The sequence below is a fragment of the Leptodactylus fuscus genome, chromosome 7 (genome assembly GCF_031893055.1).
Source record: "Leptodactylus fuscus isolate aLepFus1 chromosome 7, aLepFus1.hap2, whole genome shotgun sequence".
Taxonomy (NCBI): domain Eukaryota; kingdom Metazoa; phylum Chordata; class Amphibia; order Anura; family Leptodactylidae; genus Leptodactylus; species Leptodactylus fuscus.
The window spans coordinates 18,112,867-18,131,587 of record NC_134271.1 but is presented as its reverse complement, the minus strand read 5'-3'; the positions used below and the strand labels follow the sequence as shown (position 1 = coordinate 18,131,587).

Sequence of the window (18,721 nt, the reverse complement as noted above, 5' to 3'; positions counted from 1 at the left end):
TACCACCCTACACTACAGTAAAGGGTCTAATACTACTCCATATTATTCTACTGCATATCTACACTACAATTATAATATAAGCCATACAGTTAGGGCAACGTAACCTCAGCGGTCAGACTGGGTGGGCTTAATGGTTGTGGTCAAAGACAAAGCAATAGCACAAAACACTGTGGATTTAGATTTTAAGCCCTACAAATCAGAGTTGTCATACATGTAATACCCCAGTGATGTAGGATATTGATAACCTGTCCGCCCTCCAGCCTCCGGCGGACTCATGATCTTGGAGAGTAAGAAATGTCTAAAATTCCTACTTATTCATATGATTTTAATGTCGACGGCGGCAGCTGAAATCCGATTTCTAGCCTTTCAGGATAATTAAACCATTAGTTAACTAGTGTGAGGATGAAGCGCGTCATAGAAGCGCCACCACTAAGTACAAATGTCGCCTGTAATGGGTTAATTGGCCAGTTAATACATATTACTCTCATTTATCAGCGACACTCAGCTCTCATGTCTGCCTGGAAAGACACTTTTCACAATTAGCCAAATGATCTGCAGCGTCCCAATCAGCTCCGAGAGGCCTTAATGGTGGAAATGACATTAGTGCTAGATATGAGGGGGGAGAGGAACATGTCAGGGCTGACGAATCATCAATCCATGGCCATGGAGAAGAAACACAAATTAAGTCTATCCATCTACATAATATCTATCTATCTATCTATCCATCTACATAATATCTATCTATCTACAGTACATATATGTCATCTATCTCATAGCTATCTATCTATCTATCTATCTATCTATCTATCTATCTATCTATCTACCTACATAATATCTTCCTATCCATCTATCTATTATTACCATAGGCCATAGTTTACAATCCACAGATGTATACATGCAGTAATGATGCTGAATTGCTTTGTCAATTGGTTGATGGTTTATTATGTAACAATTTGAACCTAATTGATCGTTTATCCAATTAGATCAGGACTTTTACATCTATGATCTGACTGCACACAGGTCAAGAGGTCGCTGTGAATATTCTGTACGTAGATGAGCTGCTCTAATGGCGGTGACAACCAATAATCCTAATCTCATTACTATATGATTGGGTCTCATCTCAAGGGGGGCATCTCCTGATAGCTATTAGATTATAGGAGGTTCCCTACACCAGCAGGTCACCCTGTGGTTTTTCCAAATTTATTATGCTTGTTTATTTTATTATAATTTATACTGGGATTTATAGTGACCGTTATTGGATCAGTAATGAGAAAGGTCATTGATTTAATATTGATAGAGGTTTCTTTCTTGATCTCCTATCTATCTATCTATCTATCTATCTATCTATCTATCTATCTATCTATCTATCTCTATCCCTCTATCTAATTATCTATCTATCCCTCTATCTAATTATCTATCTATCCCTCTATCTATCTCTCTATCTATCTATCCCTCTATCTATCTAATATCTATCTATCTTTCTATCTATCTATCTATTTATCTATCTAATATCTATCATCTATCTATCTATCTATCTATCTAATATCTATCTATCTATCTATCTATCTATCTATCCCTCTATCTAATATCTATCTATCTATCTATCTATCTATCTATCTATCTATCTAATATCTATCTTTCTTTCTTTCTTTCTTTCTTTCTTTCTTTCTTTCTATCTATCTATCTATCTATCTATCTAATATCTATCATCTATCTATCTATTTATCTATCTATCATCTATCTATCTATCTATCTATCTATCTATCTATCTATCTATCTCTATCCCTCTATCTAATTATCTATCTATCTATCTATCTATCTATCTATCTATCTATCCCTCTATCTATCTAATATCTATCTATCTAATATCTATCTTTCTATCCAGGGGCGTAACTACCGTGGTAGCAGCAGTAGCAGCTGCCACAGGGCCCGGGCCATTAGGGGGCCCGGTGACAGCCGCTACCGCTGCGTTTTTTTTGTTTTTTTTTTAAAGTCCGTTACGGGCCCCATTCACTTGCCGATCCTGGCTGGGCCGGGATCGGCAAGTGACACCGCGGGGCCCACAGAGGCTATCATTATACTCGGGGGTCTTTGCAGACCCCCGAGTATAATGATCGGCGCACCGGGAGGGGTAAGGTAACATAAAAAACAGTGTTACTTACCTCTCCGCGATCCTGCCAGGCCTCCGTCATTTGTGTCTGACGTCTCTGACGTCACATGACCCAGGCCAGCTTCCCGGGTCATGTGACGTCTGACGTCATTAAAGCTGGACAAGAGCGGACAGGACAGCCGACAGGAACAGGTAAGCAACTGTCTCTGTTCTTTTAATGGTTTTAATCCCCCGGGTCTCCGATTATTATACTCTGGGGTCTTTTCAGACCCCAGAGTATAATAAATGTTTATAGGTGTGCACAGTGGGACATATGGGGACACTATAGGGGTAAATACTGTGTGTGCAGGGGCACTATAGGGGTTAATACTGTGTGTGCATTGGACACTATAGGGGTAAATACTGTGTGTGCAGGGGACACTATAGGGGTTAATACTGTGTGTGCATTGGACACTATAGGGGTTAATACTGTGTGTGCATTGGACACTATAGGAGTTAATAATACTGTGTGTGCAGGGGACACTATAGGGGTTAATACTGTGTGTGCATTGGACACTATAGGGGTTAATAATACTGTGTGTGCAGGGGACACTATAGCGGTAAATACTGTGTGTGCAGGGGACACTATGGGGGATAATACTGTGTGTGCATTGGACACTATGGGGGTTAATACTGTGTGTGCATTGGACACTATAGGGGTTAATACTGTGTGTGCATTGGACACTATAGGGGTTAATACTGTGTGTGCATTGGACACTATAGGGGTTAATAATACTGTGTATGCAGGGGACACTATAGGGGTTAATACTGTGTGTGCAGGGGACACTATAGGGGTTAATACTGTGTGTGCATTGGACACTATAGGGGTTAATACTGTGTGTGCATTGGACACTATAGGGGTTAATACTGTGTGTGCATTGGACACTATAGGGGTTAATACTGTGTGTGCATTGGACACTATAGGGGTTAATACTGTGTGTGCATTGGACACTATAGGGGTTAATACTGTGTGTGCATTGGACACTATAGGGGTTAATACTGTGTGTGCATTGGACACTATAGGGGTTAATACTGTGTGTGCATTGGACACTATAGGGGTTAATACTGTGTGTGCATTGGACACTATAGGGGTTAATACTGTGTGTGCATTGGACACTATAGGGGTTAATACTGTGTGTGCATTGGACACTATAGGGGTTAATACTGTGTGTGCAGGGGACACTATTGGGGATAATACTGTGTGCAGGGCTTACTAAGGGACATAATAGAGTGCGGAGGAGGGGGTCAGTCGAGGTCTTCGGCATCGGTTTGGGGAGGGGGGGCCCCCATGTCAAAAGTTCGCCACGGGGCCCCGCCATTCCTAGTTACGCCACTGTTTCTATCTATCTATCTATCTATCTATCTATCTATCTATCTATCTATCTATCTATCTAATATCTATCATCTATCTATCTAATATCTATCTATCTATCTATCCCTCTATCTATCTATCTATCTATCTATCTATCTATCTATCTATCCCTCTATCTATCTAATATCTATCTATCCCTCTATCTAATATCTATCATCTATCTATCTATCTATCTATCTATCTATTTATCTATCTCTATCCCTCTATCTAATTATCGATCTATCTATCTATCCCTCTATCTATCTATCCCTCTATCTATCTAATATCTATCTATCTAATATCTTTCTATCTATCTATCTATCATCTATCTATCAGCTATCTATCTATCTATCTATCTATCATCTATCTATCATCTATCATCTATCAGCTATCTATCATCTATCTATCTATCTATCTATCTATCTATCTATCTATCTATCTATCTATCTATCCCTCTATCTATCTATCCCTCTATCTATCTATCCCTCTATCTATCTATCTATCTATCTATCTATCTATCTATCTATCTATCTACCTACCTACCTACCTATCTATCTATCTATCCCTCTATCTAATATCTATCTCCTATCTATCTATCCCTCTATCTCATATCTATCTATCTATCTATCTATCTAATATCTAACTAACCATCTGATTCAGCTGCAGGTAAAATGTTTTTCACATATATTTTTCAAAACATGGTTTGCCCTCTCATACACATACAAAGCGCTGCCCCCTACTGCCTGTCATATACAGTCCTATGAAAAAGTTTGGGCACCCCTATTAATCTTAATCATTTTTTGTTCTAAATATTTTGGTGTTTGCAACAGCCATTTCAGTTTGATATATCTAATAACTGATGGACACAGTAATATTTCAGGATTGAAATGAGGTTTATTGTACTAACAGAAAATGTGCAATATGCATTAAACCAAAATTTGACCAGTGCAAAAGTATGGGCACCCTTATCATTTTATTGATTTGAATTCCCCTAACTACTTTTTACTGACTTACTGAAGCACAAAATTGGTTTTGTAACCTCAGTGAGCTTTGAACTTCATAGCCAGATGTATCCAATCATAAGAAAAGGTATTTAAGGTGGCCAATTGCAAGTTGATCTCCTATTTGAATCTCCTCTGAAGAGTGGCATCATGGGCTACTCAAAACAACTCTCAAATGATCTGAAAACAAAGATTGTTCAACATAGTTGTTCAGGGGAAGGATACAAAACGTCTCAGAGATTTAACCTGTCAGTTTCCACTGTGAGGAACATAGTAAGGAAATGGAAGACCACAGGGACAGTTCTTGTTAAGCCCAGAAGTGGCAGGCCAAGAAAAATATCAGAAAGGCAGAGAAGAAGAATGGTGAGAACAGTCAAGGACAATCCACAGACCACCTCCAAAGAGCTGCAGCATCATCTTGCTGCAGATGGTGTCACTGTGCATCGGTCAACAATACAGCGCACTTTGCACAAATAGAAGCTGTATGGGAGAGTGATGAGAAAGAAGCCGTTTCTGCACGTACGCCACAAATAGAGTTGCCTGAGGTATGAAAAAGCACATTTGGACAAGGCAGCTTCATTTTGGAAACAAAAATTGAGTTGTTTGGTTATAAAAAAAAAGGCGTTATGCATGGCGTCCAAAAAGAAACAGCATTCCAAGAAAAACACTTGCTACCCACTGTAAAATTTGGTGGAGGTTCCATCATGCTTTGGGGCTGTGTGGCCAATGCCGGCATCGGGAATCTTGTTAAAGTTGAGAGTCGCATGGATTCCACTCAGTATCAGCAGATTCTTGAGAATAATGTTCAAGAATCAGTGACGAAGTTGAAGTTACGCCGGGGATGGATATTTCAGCAAGACAATGATCCAAAACACTGCTCCAAATCCTCAGGCATTCATGCAGAGGAACAATTACAATGTTCTGGAATGGCCATCCCAGTCCCCAGACCTGAATATCATTGAACATCTGTGGGATGATTTGAAGCGGGCTGTCCATGCTCGGCGACCATCTAACTTAACTGAACTTGAATTGTTTGTCCAAAATACCTTTATCCAGGATCCAGGAACTGATTAAAAGCTACAGGAAGCGACTAGAGGCTGTTATCTTTGCAAAAGGAGGATCTACTAAATATTAATGTCACTTTTCTGTTGAGGTGCCCATACTTTTGCACCGGTCAAATTTTGGTTTAATGCATATTGCGCATTTTCTGTTAGTACAATAAACCTCATTTCAATCCTGAAATATTACTGTGCCCATCAGTTATTAGATATATCAAACTGAAATGGCTGTTATAAACACCAAAATATTTAGAACAAAAAATGATTAAGATTAATAGGGGTGCCCAAACTTTTTCATAGGACTGTATAATTGGTGGTGTTTTTATTCTTGCCGTGACCACCTGGCATCCATCACTGTTGATGCTAAATGGTCTAATACTTTAACCCCATAACATCCTTAGGTATTGGCCTGACCCCTGGCTTGTCAATGTGTGTCTTTGCAGCTGGTTTGCTACTTATACATAACTTTCCTGCCCCAGGTTGGCACAGCCTCTCCCCATCCCCCATAGTGTGTATTGTGTGCTAGCTTCTCTCCTCTCTTGTCGAGCACACAAGCTGCTGACCTTCCAAACCCAACACAACGTATTATGAAAGATTTACCTGTTTCTCCTCGAAGAGCCTTCTCCAGCTTGATACCTTGGATGTCAAGTGCTTTCTGCTTCTCCTCGGTTTCCTGGAGCTGACGCTGTATTGTCTATGGGAAGAATGGTTTGTTATAATGTTGCACTGATAGAGACCAATTGTACAGAACTCTTTGTGATATTACAACTATTTCTTACTACACAATGATTAAAGGACCCAAAGAGAAGTCTGTAGAGGTGACCCTCTTCTCGTAGGTTAGGAATACAAGGCTACATCTGCACATTTCACTGCTGCGGAGGCTTCTAGGAATAACAAAAGTAGTGTGTGAGGCCTGAGAAAGAGAGAAGTGGCACTGCAAAGCAGCACGGGCCCAAATATACCATGTATTGGGACGATTTGCTCTTAGATATCTAACTTTGTTATATAATATGTTACCAAGTGGGCGGCTTGCAGTAAGCTGTCTGTTATTCTAAAAAAAGTGGGTTACCATGAGTAGGAAGGGGCCATGTTACATACAACAACACCTCATATAGAATTTGGCTATATATAAATACTACTAGAATCTGGGGGCAGAGATGGGGGGACATGAAACTGGGGCAGAGATGGGGGGGGCATGAATCTAGGGGTAGAGATGAGGGACATGAAACTGTGGGGAGAGATGGGGGACATGAATCTGGGACAGAGATGGAGGGGACATGAAACTGGGGGAGAGATAGAGGGGGGACATATAATTTACGGGTGACTGTAGGAGGAATATACTGTGTGGGGGCACATGAAAAATTAATGAGAATGGGCGGAGTCAACATAAAAGTGGGTGGAGCTAAATTTGCTGCACATTTTGTCCCTCTTTCGGTTCTTCAAAAGTTGGGAGGTATGAGTCCTCTAATAGGGTGGAATGGCATTTGGGCCCCTCAGTTACAATGTCTAGCAAGAAGAGTGTGTTGGAGTGGCCATGGCTACTTCCCACAAGACTGCACCCATGTCCAGAACATAACATGTCCCCTTTTTGTAATGTGAGTGCAAAAACTTGCCAGCCACCACATACATACCATGCCCATGTCACACAGAGATATCAAGGTCTGTAAGTTTTGCTAGCCAAGACGTCTCCCCTTATTTCAGGAGTCTCCTGGTCATTCTGGGAAATTTCTCCATTTTGACTATAGATAGCACATGGTAAATGGGGCCACATTACGGGATTATACATTGGGGCCCAGAAACTTCAAGCTATGCCTCTGACAGGGGCCCAGTTTAAATGGCAACCATGACACCCACTCTGCCCCCAGCACCCCTGCACCCCAGGTTTTCTCCTGATTTTTGGCTGCTGCTCCCTATCTCTGGATTTAGATGCGGGTGATTTACAAGAAAGCAGAGCCGGGGCTGGCAGGAGAGATTGTGTATTCCTGTAATTACTTAAAATGAATGGTTCAGTGTCCATGACTGCGTTGTGCATTGTGCGGCTGCTGTGCCAGCGCTGGGGATGCTGCCTCTGGTACAGATGGATTGACTGTACCCCTCCCCTCCCCCACCCCGGCCAGGGAACGCTCTTTCTCCTTTATAGCTTTCCTCCAAGTAATAATGATTTTTGAGCTGTTGTAATCTGGTGTAAAGGATGTGAAAGCTTCAGAGACCTTGGAGAACAATGCGAGCGCCACCGAGTACAATTCCTGACAAACAAGTGAATTATTCGAGTTAAAAAGTTAAGTGTTATCTTTTCATAGAAGTGATTGACTGACGCTTCTGTTATTCAAACTGACAAATTCTTTCCATACAAATAAGTAGTAAAAATTCCATTAAAGGGGGAAAAAAACAAGTTGTGACCGTCTGTAGATGCAGCTTCATCAAGAAAACCCTTCTACTAAACCTCTCGTATTATCATGTGTTCACATAGTATGCACTATGGTTCAGTATGTATGGACAGCACACAGTATGACTTCTCCTGTATGCTGGGTATAAATCTCAGTACCTGCTCTTATTTTCTGTATATGGACACTGCACAGTACCATTTCTCTAGTCCTGTATAATGAGTGTATATCTCAGTATCTGCTCTCATCCTGTATGTATATGACCGTGGACAGCACTACTTCTCTAGTCCTGTACACTAGGTGTAAATCTTAGCATCTGCTCATATATATTATATATATATATATGTATACACCCATACAGATACTGCATAGTACCACTTCTCTAGTCCTGTATAATGAGTGTATATCTCAGTATCTGCTCTCATCCTGTATGTATATGACCCTGGACAGTACTTCTTCTCTTGTCCTGTATACTAGGTGTAATTCTCGGAATCTTCTGTTATTCTCTATATACAGTGCAGAGTACCACTTCTCTTGTCCTTCTCATTATCTTCTGTTATTCGCTATACACACTGCACAGTACCACTTCTCGTATCCTGTGTGTAAATACACACACATATATATATATATATATATATATATATATATATATATATATATACACACAGTGTTGGCCAAAAGTATTGGCACTCCTGCAATTCTGTCAGATAATACTCATGTTCTTCCAGAAAATGATTGCAATCACAAATTCTTTGGTATTATTATCTTCATTTATTTAATTTGTCTTCAATGGAAAACCACAAAAAGAATTGTCAAAAAGCCAAATTGGATATAATTCCACACCAAACATAAAAAAGGGGGTGGACAAAAGTATTGGCACTGTTTGAAAAATCATGTGATGCTTCTCTAATTTGTGTAATTAACAGCACCTGTTACTTACCTGAGGCACCTAACAGGTGGTGGCAATAACTAAATCACACTTGCAGCCAGTTGAAATGGATTAAAGTTGACTCCACCTCTGTCTTGTGTCCTTGTGTGACCACATTGAGCATGGAGAAAAGAAAGAAGACCAAAGAACTGTCTGAGGACTTGAGAAGCAAAATTGTGAGGAAGCATGAGCAATCTCAAGGCTACAAGTCCATCTCCAAAGACCTGAATGTTCCTGTGTCTACCGTGCACAGTGTCATCAAGAAGTGTAAAGCCCATGGCACTGTGGCTAACCTCCCTAGATGTGGACGGAAAAGAAAAATTGACGAGAGATTTCAACGCAAGATTGTGCGGATGGCGGATAAGGAACCTCGACTAACATCCAAACAAGTTCAAGCTGCCCTGCAGTCCGAGGGTACAACAGTGTCACCCCGTACTATCCAGCGTCAGCGTCTGAATGAGAAGGGACTGTATGGTAGGAGACCCAGGAAGACCCCACTTCTTACCCAGAGACAGAAAAAAGCCAGGCTGGAGTTTGCCAAAACTTACCTGAGAAAGCCAAAACCGTTCTGGAAGAATGTTCTCTGGTCAGATGAGACAAAAGTAGGAAAAGGCATCAACATATAGTTTACAGGAAAAAAAAGAGGCTTTCAAAGAGAAGAAGACGCCCCCTACAGTCAGACATGGCGGAGGCTCCCTGATGTTTTGGGGTTGCTTTGCTGCCTCTGGCACTGGACTGCTTGACCGTGTGCATGGCATTATGAAGTCTGAAGACGACCAACACATTGTGCAGCATAATGTAGGGCCCAGTGTGAGAAAGCCGGGTCTCCCTCAGAGGTCAGGGCTCTTCCAGCAGGACAAGGACCCAAAACACACTTCAGGTCAGCACTAGAAAATGGTGGTGAGAGAAAGCCCTGGAGACTTGTAAAGTGGCAGCAATGAGTCCAGCCCTGAATCCCATAGAACACCTGTGGGGGAGGGGGAGAGATCTCTTGGTGGCAGTTTGGAGAAGGCCCCCTTCACATCTCAGGGGGGACCGCGAGCAGTTTGCCAAAGAAGAATGGTCTAAGATTCCAGCAGAGCCTTGTAAGAAACTCATTGCTGGTTAGCGGAAGCGGTTGTGCGCAGTTATTGTGTCTAAAGGTTGTGCTACCAAGTATTAGGCTGAGGGCGCCAATACTTCTGTCTGGACCATTTTTGGAGTTTTGTGTAAAATGATCAATGATTTGACTTTTTTTTTTCATTCTCTTTTGTGCAAGCAAAATAAATGAAGATATTACCAAAGAGTTTGTGCTTGTAATCATTATCTGGAAGAACAAGAGAATTATCTGTCAGAATTGCAGGGGTGCCAATACTTTTGCCAACACTGTATGTATATATATCTACAGACAGTGCACAGTACCACTTCTCTTGTCCTGTATACAGGGTGTAATTCTCAGTATCTTCTGTTATTCTCTATATACAGTGCACAGTACCACGTCTCTCAGCTTGTGTGTATAGTGATGGGACTTTGCTCTCACCTGGGCTTTGTGCAGTCTCTTGAGCTCCTCCTGTTTTGCTCGCAGTCTTGCCTCTTTTTCTATCCTTCGTTTCTGCTTGAAAGTGTTATGCTGGAACAAGACATGAGAGGGTTAATACTTTACACACACACATCTGATACACAATGAAGCTATAGATAATACAGACTATCCAGAGAGGGGTCCATTGTCTAATCTTTCAGGGGTAACTTCCAGCACTGCTCAGTATTAGGCCATCCCATAAGACAGTCACGCTTTAGTGGTAATGGCTCTGTCAGAACCCCCATTGACTTTCATATGTAACGTACATGACTGTGGTATAACATAATATTAGGGATCTGCTATTTAGGCGATTGTCTACTGGCTGATTTCTCTCTGTGACTGCCATGTATGTAAATTTTGCAGCTTAATAACCACATGGCAGACATTGTGCCTTCATTGCTCATCGTCCTCTCGCCCGCCACAACCTGAGATACAATCGCGTTTCCAGGCTAATTCTCCTTTTATGGTAGGAGAGTCCAGAGTCCTGCAGGCGCTCAGCTCCAGACTTCCTGCCAAGTCAGAATGTAATGAACGGTTCAGGGACTGGATCCAGAAGCCACCGCTGTCCTGGAGTGATTACAAGTCAGGGCGGAGGTGACAAAGTGGCAGAACTGATCCGGCTTCTGGATCCTGAGTGCTCAGAGATGCATGGACACTAATCTGCTGGGGTCCTTGTATATTCATAGTGATATACTGTACAACACATTTTTTTTTTTTTATCCAAACTGTAATAACCCCCCCCCCCCCCCCCCATAAATGTGGAGTAAAAAAAATCTATTCCTTACAAATTTCTATTATACGTCCTGCTGTTTTGTTAATCCTGTTAGCCTTGGGCTAATGATGTGGACAAATGGCAAAGCAATAGCACCACCAGCTGGTGGTAAGGAGGTACTGCATGTGCTTCCGTAAGTATTAACCTAAATGCAAAGTTTATAATAGTATTAACTTCCTACAGTCAGACCCTCCTTGACCGACATGGCTGATAACGGGGGACAATAGAGTGCACCGAAATGCAATTCTGCAGTTTTTCAATATGTGTAGTCTTTTAACCATAGCCGCCAACCCTATTGGTTAGGACAGATATTGCAGTAATGGAGGGGGTCTCCACATAAGAAGTGACGGAGCTATTACAATAAGGGGAACCATAACATTATTCTCGTTCTGCACCCAACAGTAAGAGTCGTATTTGATGCTAAACAAAGCCAAGAAACCAGGTCTGTCCATCTCAGAAACTGCCAAAGATGAAGGGGTTAATTATAGTATCTGAAGCATTCGCTTTCCGTTGTTCAGACTGACAACACTATGGGAGTTGTGTACATTATACAGATCACACAGCTGAGGGTTTGTTACAATGTATTGGTGTAGGTAAATGCTATGCACCTGGAGTTCAGAGCGTATAAGGAAATGAGGGGTCAATAAGGTCAGGGCTATAATGTAACTTTTTGCGAAGGGCATGATTGTTAACTATTAAGTGACAGAATACGGTTCAACTGCAGTCATAGCTCAATAGCTACAGTGGAGATGGAGCCTTATAGATAGGATCACTTAAAGGGGTTGTTCAGAATTATAAAAACACAAAACGGCGCCACACCTTGATAGGTAGTGTCCATAACAAACGTTAAATGCAATACCAGACACAATCCATGAACAGGAGTGGAGCTATTTTTTGGAGAAATGCAAACAGAGTGTGTGTAGAGTTTGTATCCATGACGGCCCCCTACCACCTTTAGGTCATCTATTATGGTACGGTTATTACCTTGAATGAAGTAGATCGCCTCCTTGCGTTGTCCTCATCAGATGAGCTGCTGTAATTCTCAGATTTTGTTCCTCTGATGTCTTTCACGCCTGTAATTAAAAAGAAGAAAAAAAAGTGAAAACCTTTGCCATCCCGTGTATATCACATAGGTCTCACTAGCGACACCTACAGGTTACTGTACGCTTAGACAATATCCACACCCTGGGGCTCGACTTGTAACTTTCATCCTATTGACTGATCTGTCATCACTTACCAGGCAGAATGGCCGCTCATGATGAATATACTTAAAGGTACAATCCCTATAAATAAAAAATGGTTCTGGATTTCATACGATTATGTAACGCTCGCCATGCATCAGTAATTGAAAGCACGAAAAGAAAAAGAGTCCTCGTCTGTGCCAGCTCTTAAACAGATTAGCGTTTTACGTCTTTGCTGTCTGGCACCGTTACACCACATGACATCTGCTTGGTGGCGTCACTTTGTCTGCTGCGTATTTAAAGCACCAAATGTAACAGCAGCGAACGGGCGGCGAACAACAACATAAATATTTTAGTCATTTAATCCCAGCGCAAACACAAAGGCTTTAATCTGTCGTGTTAGCAAAATGTGCCGGGTGTGCACAATGACCTATAAGATGGCAGTAAAGGAGTCCGTATATAAAATCTTCTCAATAACAAGACATCCCCTTTAAATAAAAAGTAAACACTGGAACTGTATGCACTCAAAAAGTATATCCCTCTCCACTGTACTGTATAAGGATCTGTTCACAGGTTGGAATCTGGTGCTGATTTTGAGGCGGATTTCACCCTGATTCTGCCTCCCATGGCAAATGTAAGATGACAATATGCTGAAAAACATATGTTCGGTACAACATGTTTGGTGGCCATGTTTTCCCCAGTTTATTGTTCCTTTCCAATTGCTCCCAGCTTAATATCTCCATCCAACGACTCCCATTTTTTAATGTCCCCCTCCAGCTGTCCCCAGTTTAATGTCCCCCTATTTAATATCCCCACTCCTCCATTTGCCACCAGTTTAATGCCCCCTTTTTCTGCCACCAGTTTAATGTCCCCCTTCATCTGCCACCAGCTTAATACTCCCCCTTCATCTGTCCCCAGTTTAATATTCCCCCTCCATGTGCTCTCAATTTCATATCCCCCTTCATCTGCCCCTATTTAATATTCCTCCTCCATCACTGCCACCAGTTTCATGCCCCCCTACATCTGCCATCAGTTTCATGTCCCCCCTTCACCTGCCCCCAGTTTCACGTTCCCCCTCAATTTGAACCCAAAGTTTAACATAAAAAAAACAATGATACTCACCTCTCCTCGCTCCCCTGCCTCTCTGTCGGCAGTCTCTTCTCCCAGAGTGTTCTATGAGCTGTAGCCGCGATGTGAGTGACATCATCACATTGTGTATACAGTAATATGGAGCTGGGGTGCACGGGGAGCACAGCGGTGAAGCAGGAGCTGTCCACGGGTAGCTCCTGCTTCATTCACTACTGAAGTCAACTCATCTGTGTTTCCCAGACGCAGATAAGTTCAATCTGGGACATACTGCCCGCCGACCACGACTGTGGGACACGACCCACAATCCAAGACTGTCCCACAGAATCCAGGACGGTTGGGAGGTATGTATATATCTACCGGGCTGGGGTGATATGCTGGTTCTGGAGACACTAACCTATCTATCTGCAGGCCTGGGGTGATATGCTGGTTCTGGAGACACTAACCTATCTATCTGCAGGGCTGGAGTGATATGCTGGTTCTGGAGACACTAACCTATCTATCTGCAGGGCTGGGGTGATATGCTGGTTCTGGAGACACTAACCTATCTATCTGCAGGGCTGGGGTGATATACTGGATTCTGGTGACACTAACCTATCTATCTGCAGGACTGGGGTGATATACTGGATTCTGGTGACACTAACCTATCTATCTGCAGGGCTGGGGTGATATGCTGGATCTGGTGACACTAACCTATCTATCTGCAGGGCTGGGGTGATATGCTGGTTCTGGTGACACTAACCTATCTATCTGCAGGACTGGGGTGATATGCTGGTTCTGGTGACACTAACCTATCTATCTGCAGGACTGGGGTGATATGCTGGGTCTGGTGACACTAACCTATCTATCTGCAGGGCTGGGGTGATATGCTGGGTCTGGTGACACTAACCTATCTATCTGCAGGGCTGGGGTGATATGCTGGTTCTGGTGACAGTAACCTATCTATCTGCAGGGCTGGGGTGATATACTGGATTCTGGTGACACTAACCTATCTATCTGCAGGACTGGGGTGATATACTGGATTCTGGTGACACTAACCTATCTATCTGCAGGACTGGGGTGATATGCTGGGTCTGGTGACACTAACCTATCTATCTGCAGGGCTGGGGTGATATGCTAGTTCTGGTGACAGTAACCTATCTATCTGCAGGACTGGGGTGATATGCTGGGTCTGGTGACAGTAACCTATCTATCTGCAGGGCTGGGGTGATATGCTGGTTCTGGTGACAGTAACCTATCTATCTGCAGGACTGGGGTGATATGCTGGGTCTGGTGACACTAACCTATCTATCTGCAGGGCTGGGGTGATATGCTGGTTTTGGTGACAGTAACCTATCTATCTGCAGGGCTGGGTTCTGGTGACACACTTCCTTTAAATCCCTAAAAACTGCACCTCTCCTGTTCACATCCTGAGCTTTGGTAGTGAAGCCTTGTCATAGGGACAATATATGGAGCTAAGTCACACGTCCGCATCAATATTTACATACTAGTTCATTTAAAGGGGTTCCTGCATTCATGGTCGTATCTGTTGGCAACCAAAGACCTCTACAATGGTTAGAGAAAATTTTTTAAATTCTCCAAAATTTGCAGTTACATAGATTTGCAAAAATGTTTAACTATTAATTGTCCGTCTTTCTCAGCAGCTTACTCGCCCTTGTAATCCCTTCACAGATATATAACTACAATATGTCTTTATAGGGGACATTTTTTGCCCATAAAATAAATTCTCAGCATCTTTTATGAATATTTGCAAACAAGTAATTTTTTTTTAAACTGTTTAACATATCCTGTTACCATAGGAGCAGTTCTGAAAGCTGTTATCTCTCTTACATCGGAACAATATTGTATCACAGCGCGGCCCTTTTACCCACTCTGGGAAATAATAGACACCAAGCGGAAGGAGCAGAGGGTAAGGCCGACACATATTGTTTTAAAAGCACTTATCCTAACAATTGGAATCTATCCCTGGTTGCTGAAAGAGGAGGCTGATAATTGTTTATCACATTCACACACGACCCTGCCATGACACTGATCGGCTTTGCGGATACGATTAGCTCGCAAACATGGCGATAATGTGACGGTCAGCCCTCCCTAATGGAAAAAGGAGTAACCGCACATATGCCAAACCTGGCGATATTATTTATCAGGACAATGAGCCAAGGTCCGTAATAGAAACAGTGGTAGGAAATAATACGGAGGTGATACAAGCTATAATTTAACCATTTAACATAACAGGATGCAGTGTTGGTATATATTTACGGGTCCAGTGGCGTAACTAGGACCGGCAGCGAACTTTCGACATGGGCACACATTATTATGCCCCATAGTGGCCCCTGCACACAGTATTATGTGCCATAGTGACCCCTGCACACAGTATTATGCCCCATAGTGGCCCCTGCACACAGTATTATGCTCCATAGTGGCCCCTGCACACAGTATTATGCCCCATAGTGGCCCCTGCACACAGTATTATGCTCCATAGTGGCCCCTGCACACAGTATTATGCCCCATAGTGGCCCCTGCACACAGTATTATGCTCCATAGTGACCCCTGCACACAGTATTATGCGCCATAGTGGCCCTTGCACACAGTATTATGCCCATAGTGGCCCCTGCACACATTATTATGCCCCACTGTGGATACCCATGAACAATTATTATACTCTGGGGGGTTTTCAGACCCCAGAGTATAATAATCGGAAACCCAGAGGGGATACAAACATTAAAAAAAACACTATTACTTACCTATCCCCGGATCTGCTGCAGTCCTTGGTGGCGTCAGCCTTCTTTAATGACGTCCGGGACGTCACATGAAGTAGTGTCCAGAAGTAGCCCGAAGTCTGCCCGGAGTGTGGAAAGGTAAGTAACATGGATTTTTATGTTCTCTTACCTTTCCTGGACCTCCGATCATTATACTCAGGGGTCTGAAAAGACCCCCGAGTATAATAACGATGTCTGTGGGGCCCATGGCGTCACTTACCGATCCTGGCAGTGGCCGGGATAAATGGGACCTGTTACCGGCTGGTAAAGGGGAAAAAGCCCCACAGCGGTAGTGGCTGTCGCTGGGCCACTAATGTCCCGGGCCCTGTGGCAGCCGCTATCCCGGTCGTTACGCCACTGTACGGGTCACATATTTCTTTACATCTATATTTATGGTCCTCTTCCTAGATTTACACTTGGCCACTGTTGTACAGTTGCCATCTAATGCAACTTGCCTTGGCTTCAGACAATTCCCTACATCCATATGACATTATTATATTTTCCTTGTATTCGGTGCCTATAGAGACCGCCACCAAAAGTACCGTATACATTCATCACTATTAATGGCAACATTTTCATGGACCTCTACGTCTGGAAATCTCTGGGAGTTGTCTTAATGAAGATCACTATAAACATGTATAGGATACATTATACAGGAAATATCTATAAAAACTGGTCATCATATGAAGTACAAATCGTGGCAGCTGCCAAGTCCTCTCTGAAAGCATTGACCTGCTGGGTTTTAAAGGGGGTCTCAACTATGGATACTATTTGTTGGACCCCCACCAAGCATCTGAAATCTCTGGGGCAAACCTGGCAGTGAGTGTTCAATTTTCATGCAGTGTTGCCACAACTATACAAATTTCATGTACATGTCATATTGTGGTGTCTGGGGGTGCTATATCCCATCTGGCACATCATTGGAGCCATAGACTGGTTCACATCCACGTTTGGTCCATTCTGTTCCCCTATCTGCATATGACTAGAGATAAGTCCTGCAGGCAGCGCTTTTCTCTCTGCATTTTTCATGTGGAAACCACATGGACTCCATTATAGTCTATGGGGTCTGCGGGTTTCCTTAGGTAACTGCTTTTTTTATGCAGATAGGTTTCCGTTCGGAGGTATCCCTAAACAGGGGCGGATCCAGGGCTGGGCGAGCCGGGCAACCGCCCGGGGCCCCGCGGCCCGGCCCTAACAAAATGGTCCCGGTCAGCCTCGGCATAGTCAGGCAAGTGCCGGGGCCCACAGAGCCTCTGGGGGCCCCCCGGCACTTGCCTGTCACGATTTCAGCTCATCGGCGTCCGTCCGCCGATGAGCTGAATACATACGCGATGCAGGAGCTGTGAGATCAGCTCCTGCTTTAAAGCTCCGGCCCGGCTTGCGTGTGTAGGCGCGATGACGTCATCACATCACGCTTACAAACGCAAGCCGGGCCGCAGCTAAGCAGGAGCTGAGATCACAGCTTCTGCATCGCGTATGTGACTGAAGTGAGAGAGAGGAGCGTCGGGGGAACGATGGAAGGTGAGTGATGGAAGGTGAGTGTAAGTGTTTGTTTTGTATTAAATATTAAGGTGGAACATAATGAAGGGGGCCCATGAAACTGGGGGGCAAATGAAGGGGAGGGGGGGAACAGCATGACACTGGGGAAGATGAAGGGGGTGGGGAGAGAACGGCATGAAACTGGGGACAAAGATGGAGGGGGCCCAAAGAAACTGGGGGGCAAATGAAGGGGAGGGGGGAACAGCATGACACTGGGGCAGATGGAGGGGGGGGAGAACAGCATGACACTGGGGCAGATGGAGGGGGAGAACAGCATGACACTGGGGCAGATGAAGGGGGGGAGAACGGCATGACACTGGGGCAGATGAAGGGGAAGAGAACAGCATGACACTGTGGCAAATGAAGGGGGGGAGAACGGCATGACACTGGGGCAGATGAAGGGGAAGAGAACAGCATGACACTGTGGCAAATGAAGGGGGGGAGAACGGCATGACACTGAGGCAGATGAAGGGGGGAGAATAGCATGACACTGGGGTGGATGGAGGGGGGAGAACGGCATGACACTGGGGCAGATGAAGGGGGGGAGAACGGCATGACACTGAGGCAGATGAAGGGGGGAGAATGGCATGATACTGGGGCAGATGAAGGGGGGATGGCATGACACTGGGGCAAATGAAGGGGGGGAGAACGGCATGACACTGAGGCAGATGAAGGGGGAAGAATGGCATGATACTGGGGCAGATGAAGGGGGGGATGGCATGACACTGGGGCAGATGAAGGGGGGAGAATGGCATGACATTGGGACAGATGAAGGGGGGAGAACGGCATGAAACTGGGGACAGAGATAGAAGGGGGGACATGAAACTAGGGGTAGATGAAGGGTGTATATGAAAATGGGGAGAGATGGAGGGGGGACATATAATTTACGGGTGACTGTAGGAGGATTATACTGTGTGGAATCACATGAAAAATGAATGAGAATGGGCGGAGTCAA

At 43.8% G+C, this 18,721-nt stretch overlaps 1 protein-coding gene across 1 annotated transcript in view; it reads right to left on the bottom strand.

The window, feature by feature from the left end:
* Positions 1–18,721, bottom strand: part of MICAL2 (microtubule associated monooxygenase, calponin and LIM domain containing 2) — a 161,174-nt gene that overhangs the window by 7,549 nt on the left and 134,904 nt on the right. Inside the window, exons 33-35 of the mRNA XM_075281280.1 lie at positions 12,186–12,274; positions 10,391–10,480; positions 6,160–6,253 (exon numbers count right to left, since the gene is read on the bottom strand). Coding sequence (XP_075137381.1) covers positions 6,160–6,253; positions 10,391–10,480; positions 12,186–12,274 — 273 coding nt within the window. The remainder of the gene's footprint in view (positions 1–6,159; positions 6,254–10,390; positions 10,481–12,185; positions 12,275–18,721) is intronic.